The 20962-nt window shown below is 38.7% G+C and overlaps 1 protein-coding gene across 1 annotated transcript; it reads left to right on the top strand.

Annotated features, from left to right (window-relative positions):
• On the top strand, window positions 10586-11503 carry LOC107640683. Its single transcript, XM_016344187.1, has one exon. The coding sequence runs from the start codon at window positions 10586-10588 to the stop codon at window positions 11501-11503; it is 918 nt and encodes a 305-aa protein (XP_016199673.1).

Consider the following 20962-nt stretch of genomic DNA (forward strand, 5'->3'; position numbering starts at 1 on the left):
TTTATTACTTGGACGACCCAGTGCACTTGCTGGTTAGTTGTGCGAAGTTGTGAAGTTATGTTTGGACCATGGTATTGTGCACCAGTTATTGGCGCCATTGCCAGGGAGAGAACGAACAACAAATTTTACAACCTCAGAGTAACAATTTCGCACATACCAAGTTTTTGGCGCCGTTGCCGGGGATTGTTCGAGTTTGGACAACTGACGGTTCATTGTGTTGCTCAGATTAGGTAATTTTCTTCTTATTTTATTTTCAAAAAATTTCAAAAATCTTTCAAAAATTTCTCATCTGTTTTCGAAAATTATTCGAATTTTTTAAGAATAAATTCTAGTGTTTCATGAAGCATGTTGAAGCCTGACTGGCTGTAAAGCCAGGTCTAATTCTTTTGGATAGGGGCTTCCAACCATCAGCATAGAGGTAGGTTAATTTGAATATCAGCTGTTGCATGCCTAATTTATATCCTAAAGCTGGCTGGCTATTAAGCCATGTCCAACCCTTTGATTGGAGCTTTGGGCTAATATTGAAAGATTCCTTGAATTCTTCTTAAAAATTTTGGAATCCTTATTTTTCTTTTTCACATTAATTTTCGAAAAGTCCAAAAAAAAAATCATAAAATCATAAAAATAAAAAATATTTTGTGTTTCTTGTTTGAGTCTTGAGTCAATTTCAAGTTTGGTGTCAATTGCATTTTTTCTAAAAATTCTTTGCATTTTTCGAAAATTCATGCATTCATAGTGTTCTTCATGATCTTTAAGTTGTTCTTGGCCAGTCTTCTTGTTTGATCTTCATATTTTCTTGTTTTGTGTCTTTTCTTGTTTTTCATATGCATTCTTGCATTCATAGTGTCTATACATGAAAAATTTCTAAGTTTGGTGTCTTGCATGTTTTCTTTGCATAAAAAATTTTTCAAAAATATGTTCTTGATGTTCATCATGATCTTCAAAGTGTTCTTGGTGTTCATCTTGACATTCATAGTGTTCTTGCATGCATCATGTGTTTTGATTCATAATTTTCATGTTGTGAGTCAATTTTTTATGTTTTTCTCTCTCATCATTAAAAATTCAAAAATAAAAAAAATATCTTTCCCTTTTTCACTCATAAATTTCGAAAATTTGGATTGACTTTTTCAAAACTTTTTAAAATTTAGTTGTTTCTTATGAGTCAAATCAAATTTTCAATTTAAAAATCTTATCTTTTTCAAAATCTTTTTCAAAAATCAAATCTTTTTCATTTTTCTTATTTATTTTCGAAAATTTTAAAAATATTTTTCAAAAATCTTTTTCTTAATTTTATCTCATAATTTTCGAAAATATCCTCAACAATTAATGTTTTGATTCAAAAATTTCAAGTTTCTTACTTGTTAAGAAAGATTCAAACTTTAAGTTCTAGAATCATATCTTGTGATTTCTTGTGAATCAAGTCTTTAATTGTGATTTTAAAAATCAAATCTTTTTCAAAACTAATTTCAATCATATCTTTTCAAAAAGATCTTTTTATCTTATCTTTTTCAAAATCATATCCTTTTAATCATATCTTTTTAAAACATATCTTTTTTCAAAAATTTGATTTTAAAATATCTTTTCTAACTTCATATCTTCTTATCTTTTCAAAATTGATTTTCAAATTTGTTTCAACTAACTAATTAACTTTTTGTTTGTTTCTTATCTTTTTCAAAACTACCTAACTAACTCTCTCCCTCTAATTTTCGAAAATCTCTTCCCTCTTTTTCAAAAATTCTTTTTAATTAACTAATTGTTTCAATTTTTAATTTTAATTTGATTTCATTCCTAATTTTCAAAAATCACTAACCCCTTTTTAAAATTTTATTTTCGAAAATCCTTCTTTTCTCTCATCTCCTTCTATTTATTTATTCACCTACTAACACTTCATCTCACCCAAATTCGAACCCCCTCTTCCATCTGTGTTCGAATTTTCTCTTCTTCCCTTCTTTACATTACATTCTCTTCTTCTTCTACTCACACAGGGGAACCTCTATACCTGGGTAAAAAGGATCCCTATTATTATTATTTTTTTGTTCCCTCTTTTTCATATGAGCAGGAGCAAGGACAAGAACATTCTTGTTGAAGCAGACCCTGAACCTGAAAGGACTCTAAAGAGGAAACTAAGAGAAGCTAAAATACAACAATCCAGAGATAACCTTACAGAAATTTTCGAACAGGAAGAGGAGATGACAGCCGAAAATAATAATAATGCAAGGAGGATGCTTGGTGACTTTACTGCACCTAATTCCAATTTACATGGAAGAAGCATCTCCATCCCTACCATTGGAGCAAACAATTTTGAGCTGAAACCTCAATTAGTTTCTCTGATGCAACAAAACTGCAAGTTTCATGGACTTCCATCTGAAGATCCTTTTTAGTTCTTAACTGAATTCTTGCAGATCTGTGATACTATTAATACTAATGGAGTAGATCCTGAAGTCTACAGGCTCATGCTTTTCCCGTCCCTCATGGAGAAATCACCCAAATCTCTCATGGAAGGATCAACAAAAGCCTTAACAAGGCTTTAATAATGGTGGAAGAAACAGGTTTAGCAATAGCAAGCCTTTTTCATCATCCCCTCAGCAACAGACAGAGAACTCTGAACAAAATACCTCTAATTTAGCAAACTTAGTCTCTGATCTATCTAAGGCCACTGTGAATTTCATGAATGAAACAAGGTCCTCCATTAGAAATTTAGAAGCACAAGTGGGCCAGCTGAGTAAAAGAATCACTGAAACCCCTCCTAGTACTCTCCCAAGCAATATAGAAGAGAATCCAAAAGGAGAGTGCAAGGCCATTGATATAACCATCATGGCCGAATCCAAGAAGAAAGGAGAGGACGTGAATCCCAAAGAGGAAGACCTTCTGGGACGTCCAGTGATCAACAAGGAGTTTCCCTTTGAGGAACCAAAGGAATCTGAGACTCATCTAGAGACCATAGAGATTTCATTGAACATCCTTATGCCATTCATGAGCTCTGATGAGTATTCCTCTTCTGAAGAGAATGAAGATGTTACTGAAGAGAAAGTTGCCAAGTTTCTTGGTGCAATCATGAAGCTGAATACCAATTTATTTGGTAGTGAGACTTGGGGAGATGAACCTCCCCTGTTCACCAATGAACTAAATGCATTGGATCAACTGAGATTGCCTCAGAAGAAACAGGATCCTGGAAAGTTCCTAATACCTTGTACCATAGGCACCATGATCTTTGAGAAGGCTCTATATGACCTGGGGTCAGGAATAAACCTTATGCCACTCTCTGTAATGGAGAAACTGGGAATCTTTGAGGTACAAGCTGCTAAAATCTCATTAGAGATGGCAGACAATTCCAGAAAACAGGCGTATGGACAAGTAGAGGACATATTAGTAAAGGTTGAAGGCCTTTACATCCCTGCTGATTTCATAATCCTAGATACTGGGAAGGATGAGGATGAATCCATCATCCTTGGAAGACCCTTCCTAGCCACAGCAAAAGCTGTGATTGATGTTAACAGAGGTGAACTAGTCCTTCAATTGAATGAGGACTCCCTTGAGTTTAAAAGTCATGGACATCTTTCTGTAAATATGGAAAAGAGGCACAGTAAGCTTCTCTCAAAACAGAGTCAACCAGAGCCCCCACAGTCAAACTCTAAGTTTGGTGTTGGGAGGCCACAACCAAACTCTAAGTTTGGTGTTGAACTCCCATATCCAAACTCTAAGTTTGGTGTTGGGGAGTCACAACAATGCTCTGAACATCTGTGAGGCTCCATGAGAGCCCTCTGTCAAGCTATTGACATTAAAGAAGTGCTTGTTGGGAGGTAACCCAATTTTTATTATTCAATTCTATTTTTATTTTTATTGTTTTTTCATGTTTTATTAGGTTCATGATCATGTGGAGTCACAAAATAAATAGAAAAATCAAAAACAGAATCAAAAACAGCAGAAGAAAAATCACACCCTGGAGGAAGAGCTTACTGGCGTTTAAACGCCAGTAAGGAGCATCTGGCTGGCGTTCAACGCCAGAACAGAGCATGGATCTGGCGTTGAACGCCCAAAACAGGCAGCATCTTGGCATTCAGATGCCAGGAATTCACACTGAGGAAAGCTGGCGCTGAACGCCAGAAACAAGCATGAAGCTGGCGTTCAACGCCAGAAATATGCTGCATATGGACGTTGAACGCCCAGAACAAGCATCAATTCGGCGTTTAAATGCCAGAATTGCATGCAAAGGCATTTTACATGCCTAATTGGTGCAGGGATGTAAATTCTTGACACCTCAGGATTTGTGGACACCACAGGATCCCCACATACCTCCACTCACCTTACCTCCTCATAATCCTATATCACCCTCTTTCTCTCCATTCACAGTCATCCCTTCTGTTTTCCATTTACCACTCAGATCCATACACCCCACCTACCTTCAAAATTCAAAATCAATTTCCCACCTAAACCCAACCTATATGGTCGAAACTAACCCCTCTCCCCTCCCTATATAAAGCCCTCCATTCTTCCTCATCTTCACACAACACAACCCTCTTTTCCCCTTCTTGGCCGAACACACCTCTCCCTCCTCTCCTCCATATTTTCTTCTTTTTCTTCATCTATTCTTTCTTCTCTTGCTTGAGGGCGAGCAATATTCTAAGTTTGGTGTGGTAAAAGCATAAGCTTTTTGTTTTTCCATTACCATTGATGGCACCCAAGACCGGAGAATCCTCTAGAAAAGGGAAAGGGAAGACAAAAGCTTCCACCTCTGAGTCATGAGAGATGGAAAGATTCATCTCCAAAGCTCATCAAGACCACTTCTATGATGTTGTGGCCAAGAAGAAGGTGATCCCCGAGGTCCCTTTCAAGCTCAAGAGAAATGAGTATCCAGAGATCCGACATGAAATCCAAAGAAGAGGTTGGGAAGTTCTAACAAACCCCACCCAACAAGTCGGCATCCTAATGGTTCAAGAGTTCTATGCCAATGCATGGATCACTAAGAACCATGATCAAAGTAAGAACCCGAATCCAAAGAATTATCTCACTATGGTTCGGGGGAAATACTTAGATTTTAGTCTGGAAAATGTGAGGTTGGCGTTTGACTTGCCTATAATGCAAGGAGATGCACGCCCCTACACTAGAAGGGTCAACTTTGATCAAAGGTTGGACCAAGTCCTCATGGACATATGTGTGGAAGGAGCTCAATGGAAGATTGACTCAAAAGGCAAACCGGTTCAACTTAGAAGACTGGACCTTAAGCCTGTGGCTAGAGGATGGTTGGAGTTCATCCAACGCTCCATCATCCCCACTAGCAACCGATCTGAAGTTACTGTGGATTGGGCCATCATGATTCATAGCATTATGATTGGTGAGGAAGTAGTAGTTCATGAAGTCATCTCCCTTGAACTCTACAAAATAGCCTAAAAGTCCTCCCCGTTGGCAAGGCTAGCTTTCCCTCATCTTATTTGCCATCTATGTTACTCAGCTGGAGCTTTCATAGAAGGAGACATTTCCATTAAGGAAGAGAAGCCCATCACTAAGAAAAGGATGGAGCAAACAAGAGAGCCCACTCATGGAGCTCAAGAAATGCATGAGGAAGCTCACCATCAAAAAATCCTTGAGATACCTCAAGGGATGCACTTTCCTCCACAGAATTTTTGGGAGCAAATCAACACCTCCTTAGAAGAATTAAGTTCCAACATGGGACAATTAAGGGTGGAACATCAAGAGCACTCCATCATCCTTCATGAAATTGCAGAAGATCAAAAAGCAATGAGGGAGGAGCAACAAAGACAAGGAAGAGATATAGAAGAGCTCAAGGACATCATTGGTTCCTCAAGAAGAAAACGCCACCATCACTAAGGTGGACTCATTCCTTGTTCTTAAATTCTCTGTTTTTCATTTTCTTTATGTTAAGTGCTTATTCATGTTTGTGTCTTATTACATGATCATTAGTATTTAGTAACTTTGTCTTAAAGTTATGAATGTCCTATGAATCCATCACCTCTCTTAAATGAAAAATGTTTTAATTCAAAAGAACAAGAAGTACATGAGTTTCGAATTTATCCTTGAACTTAGTTTAATTATATTGATGTGGTGACAATACCTTTTGTTTTCTGAATGAATGCTTGAACAGTGCATATGTCTTTTGAAGTTGTTGTTTAAGAATGTTAAATATGTTGGCTCTTGAAAGAATGATGACAAGGAGACATGTTATTTGATAATCTGAAAAATCATAAAGTGATTCTTGAAGCAAGAAAAAGCAGTGAATACAAAGCTTGCGGAAAAAAAATGGCAAAAAAAAATAAATAGAAATAGAAAAAGCAAGCAGAAAAAGCCAAAAGCTCTTAAAACCAAAAGGCAAGAGCAAAAAGCCAATAATCTGGAGCTACAGAACTCAAAATGGCGCGCTTCCAATTGCGTTGGAAAGTAGACATCTAGGGATTTCCAGCAATATATAATAGTTTATACTTTGGCCGAGTTTAGATGACGCAAAAGGGCGTTGAACGCCAGTTCTACGCTGCAGTCTGAAGTTAAACGCCAGAAACACGTCACGAACCAGAGTTGAACGCTAGAAACATGTTACAACCTGGCGTTCAACTCCAGAAAGAGCCTCTGCACGTGTAACATTCAAGCTCAGCCCAAGCACACACCAAGTGGGTCCCAGAAGTGGATTTATGCATCAATTACTTACTTCTGTAAACCCTAGTAACTAGTTTAGTATAAATAGGACTTTTTACTATTGTATTTACATCTTCGGATCATCTTATGATTTTTAGTTCATCTTAGGATCATATTGATCACGTTTGGGGGCTGGCCATTCGGCCATGCCTGGACCTTATCACTTATGTATTTTCAACGGTAGAGTTTCTACACACCATAGATTAAGGTGTGGAGCTCTGCTGTTCCTTACGAATTAATGCAAAGTACTACTGTTTCTCTATTCAATTCAACTTATTCCGCTTCTAAGATATTCATTCGCATTTCAATATGAATGTGATGAACGTGACAATCATCATCATTCCCATACGAACGCGTGCCAGACAACCACTTCCGTTCCACCTTAGATTGGATGATTATCTCTTGGATCTCTTAATCAGAATCTTCGTGGTATAAGCTAGATTGATGGCGGCATTCATGAGAATCTGGAAAGTCTAAACCTTGTCTGTGGTATTCTGAGTAGGATTCAGGGATTGAATGACTGTGAAGAACTTCAAACTCACGAGTGCTGGGCGTAGTGACAGACGCAAAAGGATAGTAAATCCTATTCCAGTATGATCGAGAACCTCCAGATGATTAGCCATGCAGTGACAGCGTATCGGACCATTTTCACAGAGAGGATGGGATGTAGCCATTGACGACGGTGATGCCCTTACATAAAGTTTACCATGGAAAGGAGTAAGACTGATTGGATGAAGACAGCGGGAAAGCAGAGATTCAGAGGAACGCAAGCATCTCTATACGCTTATCTGAAATTCTCACCAATGAATTACATAAGTATTTCTATCTTTATTTTCTGTTTATTTATTATTATTATTCGAAAACTCCATAACCATTTGATATTCGCCTGACTGAGATTTACAAGGTAACCATAGCTTGCTTCATACCAACAATCTCCGTGGGATCGACCCTTACTCACGTAAGGTTTTATTAATTGGACGACCCAGTGCACTTGCTCGTTAGTTGTGCGAAGTTGTGAAGTTATGTTTGGACCACGGTATTGTGCACCAGTTATTGGCGCCATTGCCAGGGAGAGAACGAACAACAAATTTTACAACCTCAGAGTAACAATTTCGCACATACCAGTTGCTATTGTTGCTTTTGATCATTTGCTGCTCATAGTTTCAAGCATTTTCTCAATTTTCCCATGTTTAGTGTTTATGCCCACCAAGTGTTTGTGGAAATGTCAATTTTGATTATGGGCTAAATTTCCACCTTTTGACTTGGGAAAAATGAGCAATTTGGTTCCTAGAGTTGGAATGTCCAACATTTAGTAATAAGTCTTGGATTGTTAATTGTTCTTGTTTCCACTAACGCTCACTTGTTGCTAAGGTAATTAGCAAGTGAGTTAGGATTTATGGATTAAGAACAACTATGCTCATTTGACTTACTATTCGATGTAAGAGTTAACTAAGTGAGACTAATCTATTACAATTGTCATAGTTGTGGTTGCAACATGGAAAGGAATCCCTAGCTCATCCCAAGCTAAGATCCTATTTATGTTTTGAATCACACACACACATACATACATCAATCACTCTTATATCTTACTTGTTTATATTACATAGCTAATTATTTAATTCCTTCATTGGTTCATTAATTGAAATTTTGAATGTTCTTTTGTTTCTTTATTTTTTCATCTCTTTATTGAAATTCTCCTTTGATTATCACAACCAAAATTGCACACTCATTGATAACTAGTGTCCTTGGGAGACGACCCGGGAAGTAAAACTCCTGGTATTATGTTTGGTTTTGAATTGTGATAATTTGTCCTTCCAAACTTTTATTAGAGGTTTTTTGTTGGTTGGGAACTATACTAGCAACGAAATTATTTTGTGAAAATTCCTAACCGACGAAAACCTCTCGGATCAAGTTTTTAGCGCCGTTGCCGGGGACACACACAAGTGCAATGAGTGCTACAGTTTTGGTTGTTGTAAATATGTGAATAGTGTGAATACTTGATTTTTGTTTGTTACTTGAAACTAATTGATAGTTGGCGCCTCTATCTAAATAGTTTTGGTAGTTATTGACTATTAGGTTATTTTTGTTTATTTTCTTATTCTTGTTTTGCTTTTGGTAATTGCATGCTTTCATTGATTCCTCAGTTGAATGACACGGTCGCTTACAGACCCGAGCTTGGCCTCTTTTGACCCCGAAATAGAAAGGATTTTAACACATGTTAGGCATGCTTGGCGTCGGTTAGCATTTGTGCATAGTGAATCAGGCTCTCTTGAAGAGCAAACCAATTCACCATCACCTTCTAACCGTGATCCTCATTCTTCACTTAACGAGGGAACCTTGTATTCTTCTGTTGGAAGTGCTGAAATTTTCTGTGAGTGAATTAGGTGACAACAATATGTCAGAGCCACCTCGGAGAATTACTTTAAAGGAGGCCGGAGCCCCGGATATCACTTTGCAACCGGTACAAGTTCGGTACCCGGATCTGGATGCCAATTTTGAGCTCAAGATGGGTATGATCAACTTGCTTCCGAAATATAATGGGTTACCAGGAGAAGATCCTCTCAAGCACTTGAAGGATTTTCAAGTTGTGTGCTCTACGACAAGAAGACATGACTCGGATGAGATAGCGGTTATGGTTTTCGCTTTCCCTTTCTCCCTAGAGGAAAAGGTGAAAGAATGGTTTTATACCCAATCGGAGGAAGTGATTTCTAATTGGGATTTATTGTGCAAGGAGTTTCTTGAGAAGTTCTATTCGCCTTAAAAGACGGATCGTCTAAGGAAGGAAATCTCTTGCATCATGCAAAGAAATAGAGAGACCCTTTATGAATATTGGGAAAGGTTCAAAAAGTTGTTGGAAGTTCGTCCTCACCACTGCATTGATGAGTTGGTGCTCATAAGTTACTTTTGCCAGGGATGATTCCACAAGACAAGTTTCTTCTTAATGCCTCAAGTGGAGGATCTCTCACTAAGAACAAATCCGCAGCAGAAGCTTAGGAAGTCGTTGCGGACATGGCAGATTTGACTCAACATTTAAGGACAAGAAATCCCTAACCAAAGGCTATAAGTGAAGTCTCACCTTCTGGTGATGCTATCTTGACAAAGACACTTGGTGAGATGATAATCTTGTTAAGGTAAATCACTCAAGGCCAACAATTTCCACAAATGTTGCTATCTTCTCCACCCCAACCTCTTAGAAATGAAGGATCCCCTAGATCTTGTGGTATTTGTGCTTGCAACAGTCACTACACCGATGAGTGTCCTCAACTCCAAGAGAACAACGCATTGGCGGTGGCTAATCCTTACCCACAAAGGTCCAATTACAATCAAGGCAATCAAGGATCTCATCACTATGGAGGGAACCAAAGTCAAGGATGGAGGGATAACTCCCATCAAAGGTGGAACCAACCATCTCAAGCTCAACCTTACTCCAACCAACAAGTCTATTATCACCAACCCTCTCAAGGCCAACAACCTTACCATCAACCACCACAACCTCACTATCCACTATACCAACCACAAAGCCCACCTCATGCCCAACCCAATGAACAACCACATTCTCAACATCAAGCAAGATATCAACCACCACACACTAGGCATAACCTCACCCAAAACAATCAACCTCCCCTTCCAAATCAACCTTACATGAATGATGCACTTCAAAGCTTCATGCAAGAGCAAAGGGAGTTTCATAAGAAGAAAAAACGTACATGGCAACCATTGCCTAAGCTTTATCATGTTTGACTCTTTCTCCTTCAAACACTCAAAATTCCCATCAAGCTTACACCTCTAGTGGTCTACCTTCTGAACCCCAACCAAACCCAAAGGGAAGCATTAATGCTATCACCCTTAGGAGTGGTACCAAGTTAGATGAAGTTGGTCTTGAGCCTACAAGTTTGAGCAAGGAGCCCCACACTGAGAAATAAAAGAAGAACTGGAAGTGATGGGAGATGAGGAGGAAAATATTGCAAGAGGTGAGGAGGAACTATTCAAGGTCAAAGAGCCTAAGAGGAAGAACCTTCTTGAAGAGCCTACACCAATTCCTTTCCCAACATTGGCTAAAAAGGCTGAGAAGCTTGAAGACCCTGACCCCAATATGGTGAAAAATTTCAAGAATGTAGAAGTTATCGTCCCTCTTTTTCAAGCCATCCAACAAGTTCCAAAGTACGCCAAATTTCTCAAGGATGTTTGCACACATAAGGACAAGATTGGTGAGCTAAACAAAATTCCGGTAAATGATTCTATTTCTTCTCTCATTCCGAAAAAGTGTAATGATCCTGATCTATGTTTGGTAACTTGTGTGATTGGTGGGATGGAGTTCATGGATTGCATGTGCGATTTGGGAGCTTGTGTAAGCATTATGCCCCTCCCTATCTATGAGAAGTTGAACTTGTCACCATTGAAGAGGTCCGGAGCAAGATTTGTATTGGCGGATAAAAGCATTGTGCTGGTTGTAGGCATTGCGGAGAATGTTTTGGTCAACATCCAAGGGTTGCTATTTCTGGTAGATTTTCATATATTGGAAACCCCTCCAATTGATTCGAACAAGCCATCGTCTCTTCTCCTTAGGAGACCGTTTTTGAAAACATCCCGATTCAAGTTGGATGCATATTCGGGAGCTTACTCATTTGAGGCCGATGGGAAAGTAGTGAAGTTCACTTTGGATGGATCCAAGAAGCTCAGTCTAGAAGTTTACTCTATCTTTGGTTGTGACCTAATTGAAGATCAAGTGGTTGAGCCTAGCAAGGAGCATGAAGAAGAAAATATTTTCAAGGAGCCTAATTCATTTTACCACACCCAATCCAAGCATGCCAAGGAGTTGGAGATTTTCCTCATTGGGGAGGTTCCACATGATCAATGAATTCATGCAAGTCCAACTTAGGACTTTAAACTAAAGTGCTTGGTGGGAGACACCCCACCATGGTAACATTGTTCTAACCCTTCTTTTTTTTATATATTTCTTTAACTTAATTGCTTTCTTTTGATATGTTGATGTACTTAGGAGTAGTTAACCTTTGAGTTAGATAGGTCATTTGGCTTGTGGGTCATGAATGTTTGAATATTTTTTTGTTGGGGGTTAAAATTTTGATTGTGCTAAGGCTTAGTACCTTAGTTTTTGAGAAAAAAAATTTTGGAATGAAAAACAGGGTATCATGCGTGCGCACACACTTGTACGTGTGCACAAAACTTCCATTTTCTGCGTCCTGTATGTGAGCACAAGCCTGTGAGCGCGCACACTCTTGGTTTTATCCTCTGTTCACAGCGCCCGCACGGCTTGTGCATGGGCTCTCCCTTGTTTTTCTTGGCCCTGTGCATGCGCACCTGCTTGTGCGTACGCACACACCCCTCTTTTTGTGCTCATGTGCGAGCACACAGGCTTGTGCATCCACACACCAGCTTGCATCCCCTCTGTTGGGAGCGCTGGCATAGCCTGTGCGCATGAACACCTGCCCTTTTCATTCCTGTGTGCGCACGCACACATGACCCTTCCCTAAGCAATAGCTTTTGCAAAATAAAAAAGAAAAAAAAAAGTTTTTCAGCCATTTGTGTGAGCGCACAACATTGTGCCCCCGCAAGACTCGATGCAGCCCCTCTAGTATGAGCGTTCGGATGCTCTGTGCATCCGCATCCTTTCCTATTTCATTTCTTGTGCGCGCACAACTGCTTGTGCGTACGCACGCATCCCTCTTGTCGTGTTCCCTGTGCGCACGCATAACTGTGTGTGCCCGCACACTTCTTTGCGCACCCTCTGTTTAGAGCGTTTGCACCACTTGTGTGTTCGCACCCCTCTTTTTTTTGCTTCTTGTGTGTGCGCACGGACCTGTGTGCGCACGCATAAGCCTCGACCTGGGCGTTAACAGGGCAAAAACCCCTATTGAGCCAGCAGCTTCTTCCCTCTTCTTCTCATCGTTGCTGCGCCACCCAGCCCTCCTTCCGGCGACCCTGCCGCCACTACCCATCTTTCTCTCTCTTCTATCTTTCTTCTTTCTTTCTCTCTTCTCTCTTTTTTCCTTCTCTACCACTGGAGAGTTTCTTCACTTTTGTGGAACTTCGGTGTGTCTCTGACGAAGCTAACCACCGTGAGCTCGCAGTGGCTATAACAAGTGCCATTATTTCATCTTCTTATCTTACTTTCTTCACTCTTTGATTTTCAGGTTTATTTTCTTTTTATGTTAATTTTTGAATTTGTTTTAATTTCTTTTCATGATAATTAGATTAAACTTGTTGCTTTCTTTAGTTGTCTTCATATTGCAAGTGTTGATTTTTGAATTGATGGGTTGTTTTTGATTGAATTTGAGCTTAATTGTGATGAGTTTGCACAATGCACATCATATGTTTGATTAAATGCCTAAATGACACTCTTGTTTGATTCATATGAGATGGCCATCATATGCTTTCAACTTATCTCTTGTTTGGTATATTCTATGATTTGTGCAACTTCAAATATGATTTTTGATGATAATCAACTTGACATACCAATGCATTTCATCGTCTTTTGAACTTGAAGTTCCAAACACCCATGTCTTACATGACTTTTGATTCTTTGTTAATGGGTGATTTAATTGTAAATGTATTATTCTTAGTTGAATTCAATTTTCGTTGTTCATCTTAGCAATTTAATTGCGTCATCGCATTACAAATGTTCATTTTTTGATGTCTTGATCAAACATCTTGTGGCTTAAAATAAAGGACATTGTATGTGTGATTATCACTTCTCGAAGATGAACAAATGACACTTCACTTTGCTTGAATGGTTATTGTTGTTGTGCAACCTTCTTAATAATGAACATTAATTGCCCACAACCTCAATAACCATTTCCTTCAAAGAATTCAATTAAGTCATTTGATGCTTGCTTAAGGTTGCTTCCATGCTTGATTCTTTATACTTGCAACTTAAGCACTTGATTGAGAAGTATTGAACTTTGATTGTTTTATTAGTGTGATAGCCATTTCAACCGGCCGGTGTGTGTGTTCAAACTGCATGCACATTTGGAATACTGGTGCACGAAATTGTGATCACACTTTTCACAACTCCGCACAACTAACCAGCAAGTGTACTGGGTCGTCTAAGTAATACCTTACGTGAGTAAGGGTCGATCCCACGGATATTGTTGGCTTGAAACAAGCTATGGTTATCTTGTAACTCTCAGTCAGGAGATTCAAATGATATAATTGATTTTATTTATGAAAAGTAAATAACATGAAATAAATGGTACTTGTGATTCAGTAATGAGGAACAGGTTGAGGTTTCGGAGATTCTCTGTCATCTGAATCTCTGCTTTCCTACTGTCTTCTTCTCCAAACACGCATGACTTCCTTCAATGGCAAGCTGTATGATCCTCTCAGATGAAAAATATCAAGTACGATCTCTGCACGACTAATCAACTGTTGGATTTTTTGTCTTGGATGAAAAATACCAGGTACAGCTACCGCACGGCTAATCATCTGCCGGTTCTCACTAGTTTCGGAATAGGATCTCACTATCCTTTTTCACACTGTCACTGTGCCCAACATTCGTGTGTTTGAAGCTCGTCACAGTCATCCCTTCACAGATCCTAGTCGGAATACCACAGACAAGGTTTAGACTTTTCGGATCCTAGAAATGCTGCCAATTAGTTCTAGCCTCTACCACGAAGGTTCTGATCTCACGGACTCGGTCCGTGGTTCAGAGACTCAAGAGATACTCACTCAAGCTGTTGTCCAATGACTACGTTGAGCTCAGATAGAATGAGAATGGTTGTCAAGAATGCGTTCATAGAATTGAGAATAATGATGAGTGTCACGGATCATCAGATTCTCTATATTGAAGTACGAGTGAGTATCTTAGAATAGAATCAAGCGTGATTGAATAGAAAACAGTAGTAATTGCATTAATCCATTGAAACACAGCAGAGCTCCTCACCCTCACCTATGGGGTTTAGAGACTCATGCCATAGAAGATACAATACGAAATGTAAAATGTCATGAGTTCTAAAATGAATCTCTAAAAGTAGTTTTTATACTAAACTAGTATCTTAGGTTTACATAAAATGAGTAACTAAGTGCAGATGGTGCAGAAATCCACTTCCAGGACCTACTTGGTGTGTGCTTGGGCTGAGCATTGAAGCTTTCACGTGCATAGGTCATTCTTGGAGTTAAACGATAGCTTGGGTGCCAGTTTGGGCGTTTAACTCCAGTTTTTGTGCTAGTTCTGGCGTTTTACTCCAGAAAAGGGTCTCTGGCTGGCATTTAATGCCAATTTGGGCCATCAAATCTCAGGCAAAGTATGGACTATTATATATTTCTGGAAAGCCCAAGATGTCTACTTTCCAACGCAATTAAGAGTGAGCCAATTGGGTTTCTGTAGCTCCAGAAAATCTACTTCGAGTGCAGGAGGGTTAGAATCCAACAACATCTGTAGTCCTTTCTCAGCCTCTGAATCAGATTTTTGCTCAGGTCCCTCAATTTCAGTCAGAAAATACCTGAAATTACAGAAAAACACCCAAACTCATAGTAAAGTCCAGAAATGTAATTTTTGCATAAAAACTAATAAAAATATAATAAAAAGTAGCTAAAACATAGTAAAAATTATGTAAAAACAATGCCAAAAAGGGTATAAATTATCCGCTCATCACAACACCAAACTTAAATTGTTGCTTGTCCCCAAGCAACTAAAAATAAAATAGGATAAAAAGAAGAGAAAATACAATAAATTTCAAAAATATCAATGAAGATTAGTTTTAATTAGATGAGCGGGACTAGTAGCTTTTTGCTTCTGAACAGTTTTGGCATCTCACTTTACCCTTTGAAGTTCAGAATGATTGGCATCCATATGAACTCAGAATTCAGATAGTGTTATTGATTCTCCTAGTTCAGTATGTTGATTCTTGAACACAGCTACTTTATGAGTCTTGGCCGTGACCCTAAGCATTTTATTTTCCAGTATTACCACCAGATACATAAATGCCACAGACACATAACTAGGTGAACCTTTTCAGATTGTGACTCAGCTTTGTTAGAGTCCCCAGTTAGAGGTGCCCAGAGCTCTTAAGCACACTCTTTTTTTTCTTTTTTTTTTTGCTTTGGACCACGACTTTAACCGCTCAGTCTCAAGCTTTTCACTTGACACTTTCACGCCACAAGCACATGGTTAGGGACAGCTTGATTTAGCCACTTAGGCCAGGATTTTTTTCTTTTGGGCCCTCCTATCCATTAATGCTCAAAGCCTTGGATCCTTTTTACCCTTTCTTTTTAGTTTAAAGAGTTATTGGCTTTTTCTGCTTGCTTTTTCTTTTTCTTTCTTTTTCTTTATTTTTTTACCCCTTTTTTTTTCGCAAGCTTTGTGTTTCTCACTGCTTTTTCTTGCTTCAAGAATCAATTTTATGATTTTTCAAATTATCAATGACATTTTTCCTTTTTATTATTCTTTCAAGAGCCAACAATTTTAACATTCATAAACTTCACGATAAAAAATATGCACTGTTCAAGCATTCATTCAAAAAACAAAAAGTATTACCACCACATCAAAATAATTAAACTAATTTCAAGATAATTTTTGAAACTACGCACTTCTTGTTCTTTTGCAAATAAAAACATTTTTTTATTTAAGAAAGGTGGGAGATTCATGGAATCATTCATAGCTTTAAGACATAGACTCTAAATACTAATAATCATATAATAAGGATAAAAACAAGACATAAACTAAACATAAAAGCAGACAAATAACAATAGAAGTAAGGAAATTAAAGACATAAAAATAAATGACTCTAATACTAATGCTCATGTAACTCTTAAAATAGGTCTCTAATAACAAAAGTTATCATAGAGTTAGGACTCAACAGCCTTTATTTTGAGAGACACTAGCTCCTTCAATCTGTGGGACGTCTAACTCTTCAAGGGGCAGCTTCTGGCGCTTTAGCTCCTGTATCTCACGCCCTTGTTTCTCTTGTTCTTTGAGCAGTTTGCAGAGCATGCTGTTTTAATTCTGCTGCTCTTCTTTGAGTTGATCCATAGCTTCTTGCAGCTTGGTGACAGATGCTTCTAAGCGGGTCCAGTATTCAAATTGAGGAATTTCTGGGAGGAGCTCATGCGCCCTCCTCTTGATGGGGTTGTCTTGAACTTGAGGTCCATCCATCACCTTTTTGGTGATTGGGCGTTCAACTGGGATATATTCATCCACGCCTATCTTTACCCCCGCATCTTTACATAACAGACTAATCAAGCTTGGGTAAGCCAATTTAGCATCAGTGGATTCCTTGTTTGCAAATATGTAAATTTCACCAGGAATCAGTTGATGAATCTCTACTTCTTTCCCCAGCATAATACAGTGAATCATCACTGCTCTCTTGATAGTGACTTCAGAACGGTTGCTGGTTGGGAGTATAAAACGCCCAATGAAATCCAGCCAACCTCTAGTAACTGGTTTGAGATCTCCTCTCTTTAGCTAGTTTGGGACACCTTTTGTATTGGTAATCCACTCGGTTCCAGGGAGGCATATGTCCTCTAGAACTTGATCTAGCCTTTTATCTTTGGCCATTCTCCTATTAAAGGATTCTGGATCATCTTGTAGTTAAGGAAGCTTGAGAACTTCTCTCACTTTGTCAAAATGGAAGTAAATAATCTTCCCTCTGACCATAGTCCTAAAGGAGTGCAAAGTAGTTTCCTCTAATCTTTGCTTTTCCGTAATCCACAGATTTGCATAGAATTCCTGGATCATGTTTCTTCCAACATGTATATCAAGATTGGCCAGGACTTCCCATCCCCTGTTTCGAATATGCTCTTGGATCTCTAGGTATTCATCTTCTTTTAGATTGAACCTAACTTCCGGGATCACTGATCTTCTGTACACAATTTTGAAGTAATGGTCTCCATGTTCTTTGGTGCAAAAATTCTCATGCATCCAAAGTGGCTTTAGATTGCTTTCTTTCTTGCCTCTTGAAGTGGTTTGTCTTCTTTTGGGAGCCATGAGATTCGTTTGTTTTAGCTTAGGGATCACAGAAATCACACCAAACTTAGAGATTTGCTTGCTCTCAAGCAAAAATAAAAAGAAAGAAGATGAATAGATGGAGAGAAGGATTCGAATGATGGGTGAAGAGGGGCTGGCCGAATGTGTATTTAAAAGGGAGGGAGGGAATGGGTTTCGAATTATTTTTGAAAAAGATAAGTTAGAAGGATATGATTGATAAAAGATACAATTTGTAAAACATGAGAGATTTGAAAAAGATATGAGGACGTTAAAACGGAATTTTCGTTAATGCACCTAAGAAATAAAAGATAAGATGGATGAATTAAAAAGATTTGGAAAGAAATTGGAAAGGTAAATGAGTTTTTTTTTCTTTTTTTAAAAAAACATTTTAAAAAGGGATTGAAATGAGTTTATAAGATTATTAATTTTTGAAATTGGAAATTGAAAGATGAATATTTGTAACATTTTTATGCAGAAAATTATGAATTAAAACATGAAAATTTGAAAAAATTTGAATTGGAAATGAAATTACCTCCCTTTGCTGTTCTGGCGTTAAACGCCTAGAATGATAGCCATTCTGACGTTTAACGCCCATCTGGTGGCCATTTTGGGCATTTAACGCCCAGCCAGGTACCCTGGCTGGCGTTAAACGCTAGAAATCCTTCTTTACTGGGCATTTTTCTGAACTCCCAGAATGCTGCCCATTCTGGTGTTTAATGCCCAAAATGATACCTTTACTGGCGTTAAATGCCCAGAATGGTAGCCATTCTGGCATTTAACGCCCAAATTGCCTCTTTACTGGCGTTTTAATGCCAGTGAGCTCTTTTTCTCTATGATTCTTCTGCTTTATGTTCTGAACCTTCATTTCCCTGACTTGTTCATTGAAAAGCTTTTAACAAACATGAATAAAAAATTAAATGGACTTGTATAATTGTTATAAACATCTAATTTTTTTTATAATGGCTGGGTTGCCTCCCAACAAATGCTTCTTTACTGTCTTTAGATGGACTTTACTGAGCTTTTAATTTAGTCTCAGTTTTGAGCATTCTTGCTCAACATTGCCTTCAAGATAATGTTTGACTCTCTGTCCATTAACAATGAAACTTTTGTTAGAATCAATATCCTGAAGCTCTACATAACCATATGGTGACACACTTGTAATCACATATGGTCCCTTCTACCGGGGTTTTAATTTCCCAGGGAACAATCTGAGCCAAGAGTTAAACAGCAGAACCTTCTGTCCTGTCTCAAAGACTCTAGATGATAGCTTTCTGTCATGCCACCTTTTTGCTTTCTCCTTGTAAATTTTAGCATTTTCGAAAGCATTGAGTCTGAGCTCCTCCAGTTCATTCAACTGGAGTAATCTTTTCTCTCCAGCTACCTTAGCATCAAGGTTTAGGAATCTTGTTACCCAGTAGGCTTTGTGTTCCAGTTCCACTGGCAGATGACAGGCTTTTCCTTACAGAAGCTGGTATGGAGAGGTCCCTATAGGAGTCTTGAATGCGGTTCTGTATGCCCATAGGGCATCATCCAGACTTCTTGCCCAATCCCTTCTACGGGTACTTATAGTCCATTCCAGGATTCATTTTAGTTCTCTATTTGAGACTTCAGCCTGCCCATTTGTCTGTGGATGATATGGAGTCACCACTTTGTGGTTAATTTCATATCAGACCAGAGCAAAGTCAAGCTGTTTATTGCAGAAATAAGTTCCTCCATCACTGATCAGTACCCTAGGGACATCGAACCTGCTGAAAATATGCTTCTGGAGGAACTTCATCACTGTCTTAGTATCATTAGTGGGTATTGCAATTGCCTCTACCCATTTAGATACATAGTCTACTACCACCAGAATATAAGTTTTTGAATATGATGGTGGGAAAGGCCCCATGAAGTCAATACCCTATACATCAAACAACTCAATCTCTAAGATCCCTTGCTGAGGCATGGCATAACTGTGAGGCAGATTATCAGCTCTCTGGCAACTATCACAGTTACGTACAAACTCTTGGGAGTCTCTATAGAGAGTAGGCCAGTAGAAGCCACATTAGAGGACCTTTGTAGCTGTTCGCTTACCTTCGAAATGTCCTCCATATTGTGATCCATGGCAATGCCATAGGATCTTCTGTGCTTCTTCTCTAGGAACACATCTATGGATTATTCTGTCTGCACATCTCTTAAAGAGATATGGTTCATCCCACAGGTAGTACTTTACATCAGAAACCAATTTTTTCATTTGCAGCTTGCTGTACTCTTTGGGTATGAATCTCACAGCTTTATAGTTTGCAATGTCTGCAAACCATGGTACTTTCTGAATGGCAAAGATTTGCTCATCCAGAAAGGTTTCATAGATCTCAGTAGGAGGGAGGGACGCTCCTGCTACTGGTTCTATCCGGGACAAGTGATCAGCTACTTGGTTCTCTGTCCCTTTTCTGTCTCTTATTTCTATATCAAACTCTTGCAGAAGCAGCACCCATCTTATGAGTCTGGGTTTTGAATCCTGCTTTGTGAGGAGATATTTTAGAGCAGCATGGTCAGTGTACACAATCACTTTTGATCCTACTAAATAAGATCTAAACTTGTCAATGGCATAAACCATTGCAAGCAACTGCTTTTCTATGGTTGTGTAATTCTTCTGTGCATCATTTAAAACATGTCTAGCATAATAAATGACGTGTAGAAGCTTGTTATGCTTTTGTCCCAATACTGCACCAATGGCATGGTCACTGGCATCACACATTAGTTCAAATTATGATGTCCAGGCTGGTGCAGAAATGACTGGTGCTGTAACCAGCTTAGCTTTCAGAGTCTCAAACGCCTGCAGACACTCTGTGTCAAAGACAAATGGTGTATCAGCAGCTAGCAGATTGCTCAGAGGTTTTGCAATTTTTGAAAAATCCTTTATAAATCTCCTATAGAATCCTGCATGCTCCAGAAAGCTTCTGATTGCCTTAACATTGGCAGGTGGTGGTAATTTTTCAATTACCTCTACCTTAGCTTGATCCACCTCTATTCCCTTATTCGAAATTTTGTGCCCAAAGACAATTCCTTCAGTCACCATAAAGTGACATTTCTCCCAGTTTAAAACCAGGTTAGTCTCTTGGCACCTTTTCAGAATAAGTGCTAGATGGTCAAGACAGGAGCTGAATGAGTCTCCAAATACTGAGAAGTCATCCATGAAGACTTCCAAAAATTTTCCTACCATATCAGAAAAGATAGAGAGCATGCACCTCTGAAAGGTTGTAGGTGCATTGCACAGACCAAATGGCATCCTTCTGTAGGAAAATACTCCAGATGGACATGTGAATGTTGTTTTCTCTTGGTCCTGAGGATCTACTGCAATTTGATTTTAACCTGAATAGCCATCCAAAAAGTAGT

This window comes from Arachis ipaensis, chromosome B05 (assembly GCF_000816755.2).
Source record: "Arachis ipaensis cultivar K30076 chromosome B05, Araip1.1, whole genome shotgun sequence".
NCBI classification, from domain to species: domain Eukaryota; kingdom Viridiplantae; phylum Streptophyta; class Magnoliopsida; order Fabales; family Fabaceae; genus Arachis; species Arachis ipaensis.

Coding starts and splice junctions, on each gene's coding strand:
- LOC107640683 (XM_016344187.1), top strand. CDS start 10,586: ATGGGAGATGAGGAGGAAAATATTGCAAGAGGTGAGGAGGAACTATTC.